The following is a 14,697-nucleotide window of genomic DNA, read 5'->3' as shown; positions in this document are numbered from 1 at the left end:
CTGTTTTCTCTGGAGCATCGAACACTGAGGGGTGACCTTATAAAGGTTTACGAAATCATGAGGGGCATGGTTAGGGTAATTAGACCAAATCTTTCCCCTGGGGTTAGGGAGTCCAGAACTAGAGGCCGAAGGTTTAGGGTGAGAGGGGAAAGATATAAAGGGACTTAAGGGGCAACTTTTTCACACAGAGGGTGGTACGTGTATGGAATGAGCTGCCAGAGGAAGTGGTGGTGGCTGGTACAGTTGCAACATTTAAGAGGCATCTGGATGGGTATATGATTAGGAAGGGTTTGGAGGGATATGGGCCAAGTGCTGGCAATGGGACTAGGTTACTTTAGGATATCTGGTTGGCATGGAGAGTTAGACCATAGGGTCTGTTTCTGTGCTGTACATCTCTATAACTCTATGAGTCTAACTATGTGCTCAACCTATACAACCCGCCCTCATAGAACAGTCCCTCCATAGCTAATATCAGCTAGTCAACTTTCTGTGCACTGCCCCCAATGCCAGTACGATTTCCTTAGATAAAGGACCCAAACTGTTCCCAGTATTCCAGCAGTGGCTCAGCAAATGTCCTGTATTGATTTAACAAGGCCTCCTCTATTCCCTTTGAAATAAAGGCTAACATTTATTTGCCTTCCCTATTACCCACTGAACCTGGATACTATTTTCTTGTGATGCAGAGACAAAGATCCCCAAGTCCCTCAGTTCTGTAACTTTCTGCAGCCTTTTCCCATTTAAATAATAGTCAGCTCCTCGACTGTTCCTGCCAAAGTGCATAATTTCACATTATATTCCATCCACCACTTGCTTGATCTGTTTATATCCTTCTGCAGACTCTTTGTATCATCCTCACCTCTTGTCTTTCTGTTTATTTTAGAGTCATCTGCAAACTTCGCAGTAATGCTTTAACCGTCCACATCCAGGTCATCAGTATGTGTAAGCTATAATTGTGGGCCCAGCACTGATCCCTGAATTACAGGCTGTGATTCCGAAAATTCCCCTCCTATCCCAACTTGCTTTCTTGTCTTACTTTGTCAATCCCCATCCATGTATATATAACTACCCCACCCCCCTCCCATATCATGGGCTCTTAACTTTATAAGTAGCCTCATGGGTAATACCTTATCAAATGCCTTCTAAAAACCCAAATATATTACATCTACTGTTTCCCCCTTATCTGTCCTGTTTGTTATCCCCTCAAAGAACCCCTGAAAGTAAATTTGTCAGGATGATTTCCCCTTCATGAAGCCACACTGACTCTGCTTACTCAGATTATGTACTTCTAAACACTCTGCTATATCCTTTATACAACGCCTCCCTATTAACAGATGTTCAGCTAATTGTCCTAATTATGTTTTTCCTCTCCATCCCTTTTTAGATTAGGGTTTTATATCAGTAGATTTTCAATTCTCTGGGACTTTTCCAGAATCTAACGATTCCTGGAGGATTACTGCCAATATACCCACGATCTCTGTCCCTACTCCTGTAAGATGATGGGAGTCTCGACGTACCATCCAGCAGCCCCCTGTGATGTTCTGTTTTTGTTGTATTTGATTTCACAGCTCGTATAAACCTTGTGAAACAGCAGTGAAAGATAATTACGCCCTGCTCGGCTGTCATGTTGATGAAAGTCAAACTGCCAGGTACTTGCGCTATTTGACATCTACATCCCACAGGCTGGTACTCATAGCTCATTCAATCAACTGTTTCAGACACCTCTCAGGGCTTGAACTCAGCTGGTCTGGCTTAGAGATAGGGACACTACCCTTGGACTACAAGAGCCCTTGATGCAGTTATGTGTTTTGCTGTTCTAGTTGTTGATTTTATGTTGGTGCTTCCATCGGAACCATGAATGATATCCCAGGGAGACAAGTGGTAAATCGGAAAAGTAACCCCTTGTTGACGATGCTCCCACCACCACAACCAGTTTAAGACTGGACCCCTCTGGGTCACCTGACCAACTGGCTTAAAGGGGTAGCATCGTCAACTATAGACACACAGAGAACAGGTGCAGAAGTAGGCCATTCGGCCCTTCAAGCCTGCTCCATCATTCAATCTGACCATGGCTGATCACGTAATCTCAGTATCCTATTCCCAGTTTCTCTCCATACCCCTTGATTCCTTTAGCCATATAGGCCACGTCCAGCTCCCTGTTGAGTATATCTAATAAACTGGCACCAACAGCTTCCTGTGGGAGAGAATTCCACAGGTTCCCAACTCTCTGAGTGATGAAATTCTTCCTCATCTCAATCCTGAATTTGAGACAACCACCTGATGAAGGAGCGGTGCTCCGAAAGCTAGTGCTTCCAATTAAAACCTGTTGGACTATAACCTGGTGTTGTGTGATTTTTAACTTTGTCCACCCCAGTCCAACACCGGCTCCTCCAACTCACCAATCCTGAATGGCTTCCATCGTATTGTTAAACACACAATAGAGATTTCTTCATTTTGGGGAATTGGATTAGTCATCCTGGCTCTATGCGGTTCTGGTACAGTTCCTTGTATCCTAAATCAATGGTTGTACGTTTCTCAGCTTGAACTGCTTTCGCTGCAGTTTGCCCCAGTGCCTGCCTCCTTTGTCACTCTCCACCTCCCCCTGAACCACTGACTGTGGTTTCTGGTCTTTGTGCTGGGAGCTGATCCCTGGCGAGGAGGGGATGGCTTGCTCGGACCTGATCTGTAATCCGTGTTCCAGTCTGTGCGAGAAGACTCAAACTCTCCTTTATTGTTTTGTGTGGCCAGAGTGAACAACAAAGATGGAGCTCCAGTCGGGTGCAACGATGAACCCAGGTGAGAATCCATCTCCTTCCCCCGGGCCATCTGGGAGGGCTAGGAGAGACTGACTGAAAGAACCTGAATTTCTGTAGCACCTTTCACAGCCACAGGACTTAGCATCCCAAAGTGCTTTTCCGTCATTGAAGAATTTTCAAAGAACAGTGACTGCTGTGATATAGGGAAATTTGGCCTTCAGTTCATACATAGCAAGATCCCAGCAAGACAATGAGATAAAAGATTGGTTTGGATTAATATTGGTCTGGACAGCTGGGTGGAATTGCAACATACTCACAGACTTAGAAAGCACACATCACTGGCAGAGATGGTGGCACACTGGTATACAGGAGGAAGGGGACATTGACTCTGGACCCCATGAAACCTCATGACTTCAGGTTAAACATGGGCGAGGAAAGCTCCTGTACGTTAGCAGTTACCACAAGTACGACAAACCTGGACATATCCGGGTATGAGCTGACATGTGATAAGTAACCTTTGCCCCACAAAAGTGCCAGGCAATGACCCTCACCGAAATGACAGAACTTAACCATTGCACCACCTTGATAGTTCATGGCGTTACCATCACTGAACAGCGGGAATATGGAATGTTCTGCCTGGGTGAGGCAGATCAACCTCAAAAACGTTAAACAGTACTTGGATAAACACTGGAAATGTTGTACTGTTCAAGGATAAGGACCGTGTTTAGGAAAATGGGATTAGTGCGACATAGGGAGAGGTTGGACAAGCACAGGACCTTTTTTCTTTAGAGCATAGGAGACTGAGGGGGGCCATGTAGAGGTATATAAGATCATGAGAGGTATGGATAGGGTGAATGCACTCAGCCTTTGTCCCAGAGTTGGGGAATCGAGGTCTAGAGGGCATCAGTTTAAGGTAAGAGGAGAAAGAATAAAAGGGAACCTGAGGGACAACATTTTTACACAGAAGGTGGTATGCATATGGAATGAGCTGCCAGCAGAGGTGGTTGAGGCAGGTACATTAACAATATTTAAAAGGCATTTGGACAAAAGCATGGATAAGAAAGGCTTAGAAGGATATGGGCCAAGGGCAGGGAAATGCGGTTAGCGTGGATGGACATTTTGGTTGGCATGGACCAGTTAGGGCCAAAGGGCCTGGCTCCGTGCTTTAGGATTCTATGACTGTCTGACTCTATCAGCATAGACCGATGGGCTGATGGGTCTCCACTATGCTGTATAACTGTACGAATTGTCCCTCCCTCGACACTTGCACCAGTTTCATGTCCAACTGCATGATTAGTCCTCATTAAGAATCTGTTCCATAGTGAGGACAAGAGTCACATGTAGTCAGACTAGACACTCATACCTGAATAACTTAACGGAGTTATGAGAAGATTGGCTGTTCTTGTAGTTATTGGGTATTTTGGTGAATTCAGGTTCCAATCTCAACACAAACTCTGAGTTACTAGACTGGCACCATCACCAACCATCACCAACCATCATTAACCATTACTAACCATCATCAACTATCACTGACCATCACCAACCATCATTAACCATCACCAACCATCACCAACCATCACTAACCATCACTAACCAGTTACAACTGACACCTTGAGCAAGAGATGGACCACCCACCAACATTCCATAACTAAACGCTTCAGTCAACAGTCCTTGGGGCCTCTGGGTGAAAGTGGTGATGGGATTGGGATCAGTTGGGAAATAGCGGATGTTCTTAGATATTGTTGGGAAACTGAATTTGTCCCCTTCATTCTGTCAAGGCATCAGCTCGATTACAAAGCGTGTCGGATTCAGCTCTTCAACGCCATCTTTGAAGGAGATCTGGACACCATAGATACCTTACTTGGAAAGGTCAAGGAATCTAACGGCTATCTCTCTCATCAAATATTAAAAGGTAAAGATTGAGAGAGAGAGAGAGGAAGTCATTTTTTATGAAGCACTCTCAACTCTGTCCCTTAGAAATCCCTCGAACCCTCCACCCTGATTATTTTGAGGCCTGCTTGAATTGTCTGAGGGAGCTTGCTACCATTAATCCGCTTTTGTCTTTGCTTTATCTGGAGCCTAGCGAGTGATAGGAGAGGGTATGGGCTAGTGATATTATCTCTGGGCTGTTAATCCAGAAACCTCGTTAATATTCTGGGGACCTGGTTTCGAATCCGGCCATGGCAGATGATGGAATGTGAATCCAATAAAAAGCTGGAAATAAGAGTCTAATGATGACCATGAACCCATGTTGGAAAATACCATCTGGTTCACTAATGTCCTTCAGGGAAGGAATCTACCATCCTTACCTGGTCTGGCCTACATATGAGTCTTCACCTGCTGCAATGTGGTTGAGTCTTAGATGCCCTCTCGGCAATTAGGTGTGGACAATAAATACTGGCCTAGTCAATGACATCCATGTCCTGAGGATGAATTTTTAAAATGTGGTAGAGGATACACCACTGCAGAGTCCCTCAGAAGATGATAATGAGGTGGTTTATTCTGTGAGCGTGAGATGTACAACCACATTGGGTCAGGCAGAAAGACTAGGACTCTGATGGAGTGGGGACAGATCTGTCTGCTCCCTCCAAAAGCTGGGCCAAAGCTCTCAAACCACAGAATGGTGGGGAATGGATGTGTGATATCAATAGAATGGGTGGATCCAATGGGAAATGAACATTAACCCCTTCAGAACCATTTCCCTACACTCTCCTTTGACTACTGAAAGATTCAACAATTAGGCAAAGTTACAAAATGTCCAGATGGAGAGATACCAGGGAGGATCAGTATTGTCTAACAGATCTCACAGAGAACAAGTGGATAGGAATACAGTTAGCACAGGAGAACGGGTTGCTGGAGTTAGACACTTTATCACAGGAGGAGGCCGTTCAGCCCATCATGTCTGTGAGGACTCTGAAGGAGCAATTCATTTCATATCATTTTCCTGCCTCCTCCATGTGACCCTGCCCATTGGATCAGACTGGTATCTGAAAAGAAAAATCTTTCTTGTTTTTTTGGCGAATGGATTAAAAATATATCAGGCCCCCAAAACAATCAGCTTCGCAATGAGATGTTGGTCAGTGTGGGAAGGCAGAGACTGAGATCGGGTTTGGAAGTCTGGATGCTTCCTATTGGGATAGGCCTGGGGCTGTGTGGGATATTAAATGCAACTTTACACTCATTCCCTCAACTTTGAGAAATGGTGGAATGTAGAGACTGAACTTATGAAAATAATGGGGAGATGTGGGGTTTTATTTGGGAAGAGTGAGATACAGAGGGTTCAGAAGGTCTGCTACATCAATGTCCTGGTCAGGTCTGAGAGTTCAGCAGATCCTGGGAGGGAGGAAATTAGCAGGAACCCCCTCCAATAGGAACATCTGGAGCTTCCCTCACTCTGGACTTTCTCACATCACTCACACACAGATCCAAACACTGGTCAGACCTGCCTGATGAAAGCCTTACTAAAAATAACAAACAAAGCAGAGGATGCAGCCCAAGACTGCAAGACTGTGGAGATTGTCAAGAAGCTAATCTTCTTCTCAAGGAAGACTGGAGACCTGGAAGCCTTTATCAATGCAGCCTACACTGACAAGATTTACAGAGGTAGGAAATGAGGCTAGATTTCCCAGTATTGGCTTTCCATGTAAAATATCGGCCACACTCCCCACCTCAGGTGAAAGGTGAACTGTGATGTGTCTCTGTCTCCAGGACAGACAAGTCTGCACATTGCAGTGGAGCGCAGGAGGTGTGACCTGGTCAAGCTGTTGGTCAGAAACGGTGCCGCTGTTGATGTCATGGCCAAAGGAAGCTTCTTCCGCAACAAGAAACACAAAAAATGTTCCTTCTATTTTGGTGAGTTCAAACAATAAAATCTTAAATACAGCAAGGATAAAGAAGATACCACACATTCACTGACTGACACACTCAATCTGACTGACACACACTCACTCACTGATGCACACTGTCTCACCAACAGACTCACTGACTGACACACTCTCTGACTGACATATACTGTCTGATTGACACACACTCACTGACTGACACACACTCACTGACTGACGCACACTCACTGACTGACGCACAATGCTTGAATGACAAAACTGCCTGACTAACACACACTCACTGACACACTCTCGACTGTCACACATTGTTTGATTGACAAACACTGTCTGACTGACACACACTCACTGACGGACACACACTGTCTGACTGATGGACACTGCCTGACTGACGTACACTGCCTGACTGATGCACACTCACTGACACACATTGCCTGATTGGCACACAAATGTCTGACTGACACACACTCCATCACTGACACAAACTGACTGACTGATGCACACTCATTGACTGACACACACTGACTGATCCACACTGTCTGACTGACACACATTGATTGACATACACTCACTGACTCACAGACACAGTCTGACTGATGCACACTCACTGACTGACACATACTGCCTGACACACACTCACTGACTGATACACACACTGCCTGACTGATGCACACTTACTGGCTGACACACACTCACTGACTGACATGCAATCACTGATTGACACACACTGCCTGACTGACGCGCACTTACTGATTGACACACACTGACTGATCCACACTGTCTGACTGACACACATTGATTGACACACACTCACTGACTCACACACACAGTCTGACTGATGCACACTCACTGACTCACACACACGGTCTGACTGATGCACACTCACTGACTGACACACGCTCACTGACTGACACACAGTGCCTGACTGACACACTGCCTGACATGCACTCACTGACTGATACACACACTGCCTGACACACACTCACTGACTGATACACAATCCCTGACTGACACACACTGAACAAATGAGACACAGGGACACAGTCGAGGATTCGACAAATAAACAAGTTAGTGAAGTGGCAGTGGGAGAGAATGGTGGAGAAAAGCCAGATTATGGACACGGATTCTGTGGTAATCTATGGTATGTTTGTGCAGGTAATAGTTCAGGGACTGGGAAAGGGTGGAGCCTCCCAGCTGACGTGTTTAAATCACACAGACACCCCATCCCTCTATCACTCAAAAACATTAAGCCTGATCGGATTATTCCCGCTCACACCCTGATGACCTTTCACCCTCTATCTAATCAACAAACTATTGCCCTCTACTTTAAGATTCAAAGACTCTGCCTCCATTGCCTTTTGAGGAAGGGAGATACACAGAGTCATGGTGAACCATGGGAAGGAGGTCTCATTGGGTGGCCCAGAGCCATGTTTCATCAATGATATCCGCTTTGTATTCCTGATGAAGGGCTTTTGCCCGAAACGTCGATTTCGAAGCTCCTTGGATGCTGCCTGAACTGCTGTGCTCTTCCAGCACCACTAATCCAGAATCTGCTCCATATCCACCCGGTCAAGACCCCTCAGGATCGAAGAGGATTCAGTCAGGTCACGGCTGACTCGTATAAACTCCTGCAGAACAAGCCCAGTCTGACCAGTATTCCTCATCAAATGATCCACCCAGGGCAGGGATTAGTCTGGTAACCTTTCTCTGAATTAACTCCAACAGCATTTACAATCCCTCCTTAAACAATGTTCTGTACACAATACTCCAGATATGGTCTCACCAGTGCCCTGTATAACTGGAGCATAATCTCCCTCTTCTTGTGTTCACTTCCAGTTGCAATAAATTAAAACATTCCACTCATTTTCCTTTTTGCTTGCGTTTTGATGATTCATGCACTGGGACACCCAGGCCCCTCTGTATCTCAGAGCCCTGCAATCTCTCACCATTTAGATGCTCAGCTTCCTTTACATTCTCTCCGCCAAAACAGACAATTTCTTTTCTTAATTTTATCCCCCACTTTCCAGATCTTAATGGAAGTTATCCAAATCCCTCTTCAGCATCCTCCTGTCCCCATCACAACTCACTTTCCAACCCGGCCTTGTGTCATCAGTAAATTTGGTAACAATTCTGTCCAGCCCGTCATCCAAATCCTTTCTATAAATTGTAAAGAGTTGAGGTCGCAGCATTGATCTTTGAGGAACACCACTTGTTACATCTTGCCAGCCAGAAACTGACCCATTCTCAGTTTCTCTTGGCTTAGCCCATCCCCTGTCCATGCGAATGTATTATCCATGACATTACTGTAATATGGCACTTTAGCAAATGCTTTCTGAAAATCTAAATACATAATATCCACTGGTTCCTCTTTAACTACAGTACATAGTACTTTTTCAAAGAATTCTAATAAATGGGTTAAACATTGCTTCAAACCATGTTGACTCTGCCTGACTATTGTGAATTTATCCAAGTGTCCTCATGTCATAGAGTTATAGAGATGTATAGCACACCACTTCTCAGCCCATTGGCCCATCTGGTCCAGATCCTGTTGTACTCTGAGGTAACCCTCTTCGCTGTCCACTACACCTCCAACTTTGGTGTCATCTGCAAACTTACTAACTGTACCTCTTATGCTCGCATCCAAATAATTTATGTAAATGACAAAAAGTAGAGGACCCAGCACCGATCCTTGTGGCACTCCACTGGTCACAGGCCTCCAGTCTGAAAAACATCCCTCCACCACCACCCTCTGTCTTCTACCTTTGAGCCAGTTCTGTATCCAAATGGCGAGTTCTCCCTGTATTCCATGAGATCTAACCTTGCTAATCAGTCTCCCATGGGGAACCTTGTCGAACACCTTACTCAAGTCCATGTAGATCACATCTACCTCTCTGCCCTCATCAATCCTCTTTGTTACTTCTTCAAAAAAACTCAATCAAGTTTGTGAGACATGATTTTGTCTTTAGTAAGAGCTTCTCACATTTTCCCAAAGACAGGTATTAAACAACTGTCTATAGTTTCCTGCTGTGAGTCTCCCTCCCTTTTTGAATACCTCGCTGTGTAACCTGGAACTAGCCGTGCTCCATTCCCTGTTGCAGTAGAAAGCCAGGGTTCCGTGTCAGTGACGGACTAGTGAAGCATTGAGATGTTTACTGGTCTCTGCTCCTGGCGAAGACTTGGCCAATCGAATATTAATGAGTGTTTCATATCCCAACTCCTGGCTGGTAGTGGAAGACAGGTGTGATGTGGAAAATATCATGTTCCTCTTCAAGCCACTTCCCATCCATCACTGTCACTGGGTCAGAATCCTGGAATTCCCTGCATAACGGACATTGTGGGTCAACTCACAGCACATGGACTGCAGCGGTTCAAGAAGGCAGCTCACCCCCACCTTCTCAAGGGGCAACTAGGGACAGGCAATAAATACTGGGCCCAGCCAGTGACACCCACATCTGGCGGGTAAATTATAAAATGATCAGGATAGGATAGTGATGCTCTCTGCAGTCAAATAGCTTGGAACATTTCCCATGATGATGTGAGTTGAGAAGAGTGGTTATCTGTCATTGTGAGTGGGCTGTGGGGGAGGGGGAGGTTGGTGATGGGAGTCATGGCCATTGGAAAGGAGCAGGGGGGTGGGGGAGGGAACTGGGGTGCAGAGATTATTATGTCTATCAGGCACAGTGACTTACAAGATGGTGTTGTTTCCCCTCCCCCTGCTCATACGGGACCCAGGAGGCTTCCCCCTCAGTCTGGCTGCTTGTACCAACCAACTGGACATTGTGACCTTCCTGATTGAGCATGGCGCAGACCCCCGGGCACAGGACCGGGCAGGGAACACGGTGCTACACGCCCTGGTAACCATCGCCTACGACACGGTGGAAGCTCGGAGCTTTGTGACAGAGATGTACGACTTTATCCTGATGAGGAGCACGGACATATCGCCCAGCGAGAACCTGGAGAAGATCACCAACCTCCAGGGTCTGACACCCCTGCACCTGGCTGCTCAGACCGGCAAGATAGGGGTAGGTTCCCAATCAGTGGGCTCTGATTGGTCAAGGCAGAGATCTGACTGGGTTAGCCTTGGGGAGGAGGAGTTTGTCCAATCGAGAATCCATTCAGAGAGGAGCTAACAGCTGAGTTACTGTGGCACTGGAGACATACATGGACAGAATGGGGGTGGAGACTCATTCCCTACAGGACAATCAGTTTCCTAGCTTGAGTCTGTATGAGAATTAATTGCATTTTGCATGAAGACCAGCTAATGATTTCTAAGTATTCTCAAAATGAATGAAGAGTCCTCAGCTCCTCAGGGATTTAATCTCAGATTATCCTGATTATAGGTACTGGGCCTGAAGTTATAAATACCGGGGCTCTGAGTTTTGAACAGATGGGAGATTTTTGTTTGAAGTGGTCAATGTTGCTGATGAGGTGCTCCAGAAGATGCAGTCTGTGCTTGCATCCTGCAGGAGGTGGTCTGTAATTACTCAGGGCCCTTTGGCATTCAGTTCGAGCAACTGGGTTCAATTCTGGGCACAGCATCTAAGGGAAGATAGTGTGGCTCTGGAGAGGTGCAGTGCAGCCGAATACCATGGGGCTAGGGGTTCGGAAGGGGCAGGGTATGTATACTGGACTTAACTCTCTTGGCTGGGGGAATGTGACTGCGGTACTGGAGATTGTTAGATAGTGATTACACCACATGGACTGTCGCGGTTCAAGAGGACAGCTCACCACCAGCTAATGGCTAATAAATGCTGACTCAGCCAGCAATGCCTATGCCTCATGAATGACTTTCTCTGCAAATCCCTTAAAAGTCAAATTCTCATCTAGTGAATGAAAGATGGCATCAGTGAAAACTGTTTTGTGTCATCAGTAAAGGGTGAAAAAGAATGAGATGAAACTAGTGAAAAGACTCATCAGTCCCTGTGGTCTCGGCTCGTGCCATTAAACTGTGTTTCCCTCAGTTTGGTTCCCTTTCCCACTCTTAGTCCATGTCTCTGTATATTGTCTATCAGTGAGAGAGGGGAATGTAAGAGGGGTAGAGTTTAAGTTACAGACTGTTATGTTAGCAGTCAATCTCTTTGTAATAAGGAGCTCAACAAAAAAAACTAAAACCTGCAGATGGTGGAAATCTGAAACAATCAGAAAAACAGAAAACGTTTTCCCAGGATGTTGCCTGGTCTGGGGGGATTTTAGCGAAGAAGAAAGTTTGGATAGACTGGGTTTGTTTTCATTGGAATGATCTAATGGAAGTTTATAAGATTGTGAATGGCATAGGATGAGTGGAAAGTATGAGGATTTTTCCCAGTGTGGAGGGATTAGTTACTAGGGGATACAGGTTCAAGGTGACGGGGGGGATGACATTTAAAAGTGATGTGTGAGGCAGGTTTTTCACACAAAGGATGGTGAGTCCTGAAACGTGCTGCCAGAGGTGGTGGTGGAAGCAGACACAATAGCAGCATTCAAGAAACACCTGGATGGGCACAGGAATAGGAAGGGAATGGAGGGATATGGATCCTGTAAGTGAAGCCAGTTTCAGTGTGGAAGGACAAAATGTGTTGGGGCAGGCTTGGAGGGCCGAAGGGCCTGTTCCGATGCTGTATTGTTCTTTGCTCTTTGTTTGTTGTAAATTACCAGAGAAGCTCAGCAGGTCTGGCAGCATCTGTGGAGAGAAATCAGAGCTAACGGGACCTGAGGCATTGCCTCGGTTTCTCTCTGCACAGCTTGTGCCAGACCTGCTGAAGTTTTCCAGCAATTCTGGTTTCAATGACAATAAGGAGCAGTTTTAGTCTTAACTACAGAAAGCTGGTGAGTGTTTTCTTTTAGTTTGAATCCATCAGTCGGGTAAACGTGGGACCCTGTGTAGTTCCTCATCAGATTTAGGATGATTCCAGGGATAGTTTGGATTGATTTCCAGACTGCTGCCCCAGCAGAGTAGTAATCTGGACATAGCAACCTTGAAAGACTGGGGAGGGGGGCATGCTATTCATTTGGAGATGCAAGACATAAACCAATTGGATTTTGTCGGGTAAGGATACCACAGGATAGAGGGTAAATGAAACTGAGATGGAAATCCATAATGATCCAGCCTTAGGGCGACTGTCTGTGTGGAGTTTACACATCCTCCCCCCTGTCTGTGTGGGTTTCCTCCGGGTGCTCCAGTTTCCTCCCACAGTCCAAAGATGTGCAGGTCAGGGTGGATTGGCCATGGGGAATTGTCCATAGTGTCCAGGGATATACAGGCTAGGTGGGTTAGCCATGGGAAATGCAGGGTTACAGGGATAGGGCAGGGGGTTGGGTCTGGGTGGGATGTTCTTCGGAGGTTTGGTGAAAACGTGATGGTCCGAACGACCTCGCTTCGACACTGTAGGGAATCGATGATTCTGTGATCTGATTGAGTGATAGAATGGGCTGAAGAGGCTGAATGGCCTTTTCCTGTTCCTCATCTGCTTGGACGGGTGATGATATCCTTCAGATAATTAACCTTGTTCACTCGGCCAGAATCAGGGACTGCCTGACGAGGAGAGGTTGAGTAGACTGAGCCTGTACTCATTGGTATTTAGAACAATCAAAGGTGACCTTATTGAAACAGATAGGATCCTGAGGGGGATTGACAGGGTGGGCATGGAGAGCTTGCTTCCCCCTTGTGGGAGAGTCTGGGACCATGGGGCATGCTCTCAAAATAACGGATCACCCATGTAAGTTAGGGGTGAGAAGGAATTTCTTCTCTCTGTTATCGCAACGATATTATTAAAAGAGAAGCTCTACCAGGATATTGTCAGGAATGGAGGGTTTGAGATACTATGAGAAACTGGAAAGACTGGGACTTCATTCATTGGAGTGTAGGAGGTTGAGGGGTGACCTTACAGAGGTTTATAAAGTCAGGAGGGGCATTGTTAAGGTCAATACCAAAGGATTTTTCCCTGGGTTGGGGGAGTTCAAAACAAGGGGGCATATTTTTAAGGTGAGAGGAGAAAGGTTTAAACTTTTTTACAGAGAGGGTGGTCAGTGTGTGGAATGGGCTGCCAGGGGAAATGGTGGATGCAGATATGGTTACAACATTTGGTGTAATCACTATCTAACAATCTCCAGTACCGCAGTCACATTCCCCCAGCCAAGAGAGTTAAGTCCAGTATACATACCCTGCCCCTTCCGAACCCCTAGCCCCATGGTATTCGGCTGCACTGCACCTCTCCAGAGCCACACTATCTTCCCTTAGATGCTGTGCCCAGAATTGAACCCAGTTGCTCGAACTGAATGTCAAAGGGCCCTGTGTAATTACAGACCACCTCCTGATTGTGAGCCAGGAACAGGGAGCATGGACGAGTTCAGCTTGGGAACATGGTTGGAGCGAAGGGTCAGTTTCTGTGCTGTATGACTCTGCGATTTTCAGAAAGGAGTGAGTCTGTGGAATTCTTTAGTACAGAGTGCTGTTGAGGCTGGGTTGTTAAATATACTCCAGGCTGAGACACAGGTTTTAATCAGGAAGGGAATCAAGGATAATGGGGAAAAGGCTGGGAGGTGGAGTTGAATTATTGACTAATCGAACGGCAGAACAGAGTTGATGGGCTGAATGGCCAAATGTATTTTATGGTCCTGATGGTCGGAAATGGAGGCAGGCCTTGCTCAACTACTAGAATGTTCTTTTAGATATTTACAAGCCCCTCCCTGGATAATAGACTTTTCTCACTGTTTTCCAGATATTTAAACATATCCTGGGAAGGGAAATAAAACAGAAGAAATACAAGCACCTTTCCAGAAAGTTCACGGAGTGGGAATATGGACCGGTCTCTTGTTCCTTATATGACCTGTCTGGAGTCGATACGATTGAGGAGAACTCTGTGCTTCAGACCGTGGTGTACAGCAGCAGGAACAGGGTAATGCCTTTCTCCCTCAGCCCATTGGCAATTACAGCAATAATTCATCACTGCCCCCCTCCCTGAGGCTTCTCTCCCTTCCATGACCCATCCCTTACCTGTCCAACTCTTCCTCAGTCCTCACTCCACCTCTCACCACCTCATTCCCTTCAATCCAGCCCCCAAACCCCTCTCAGTCAGCTCCTACCCTGCCCTTCCCCCTTTCCTTATCAATCCATTCAGCTTACAACT

General features: G+C 46.1%; 1 protein-coding gene across 1 annotated transcript in view; it reads left to right on the top strand.

Annotated features, from left to right (window-relative positions):
• Positions 1–345: 345 nt before the first annotated feature.
• Positions 346–14,697, top strand: part of LOC122548230 (transient receptor potential cation channel subfamily V member 3-like) — a 39,505-nt gene continuing 25,153 nt past the window's right edge. The window contains exons 1-7 of the mRNA XM_043686771.1: positions 346–1,646; positions 2,746–2,793; positions 4,532–4,665; positions 6,177–6,356; positions 6,462–6,605; positions 10,325–10,614; positions 14,290–14,466. Coding sequence (XP_043542706.1) covers positions 6,203–6,356; positions 6,462–6,605; positions 10,325–10,614; positions 14,290–14,466 — 765 coding nt within the window. The 5' untranslated portion in view covers positions 346–1,646; positions 2,746–2,793; positions 4,532–4,665; positions 6,177–6,202. The remainder of the gene's footprint in view (positions 1,647–2,745; positions 2,794–4,531; positions 4,666–6,176; positions 6,357–6,461; positions 6,606–10,324; positions 10,615–14,289; positions 14,467–14,697) is intronic.

Source organism: Chiloscyllium plagiosum, unplaced genomic scaffold, assembly GCF_004010195.1.
Source record: "Chiloscyllium plagiosum isolate BGI_BamShark_2017 unplaced genomic scaffold, ASM401019v2 scaf_13274, whole genome shotgun sequence".
Lineage (NCBI taxonomy): Eukaryota > Metazoa > Chordata > Chondrichthyes > Orectolobiformes > Hemiscylliidae > Chiloscyllium > Chiloscyllium plagiosum.
This window is presented reverse-complemented; position numbering and strand designations above follow the sequence as displayed.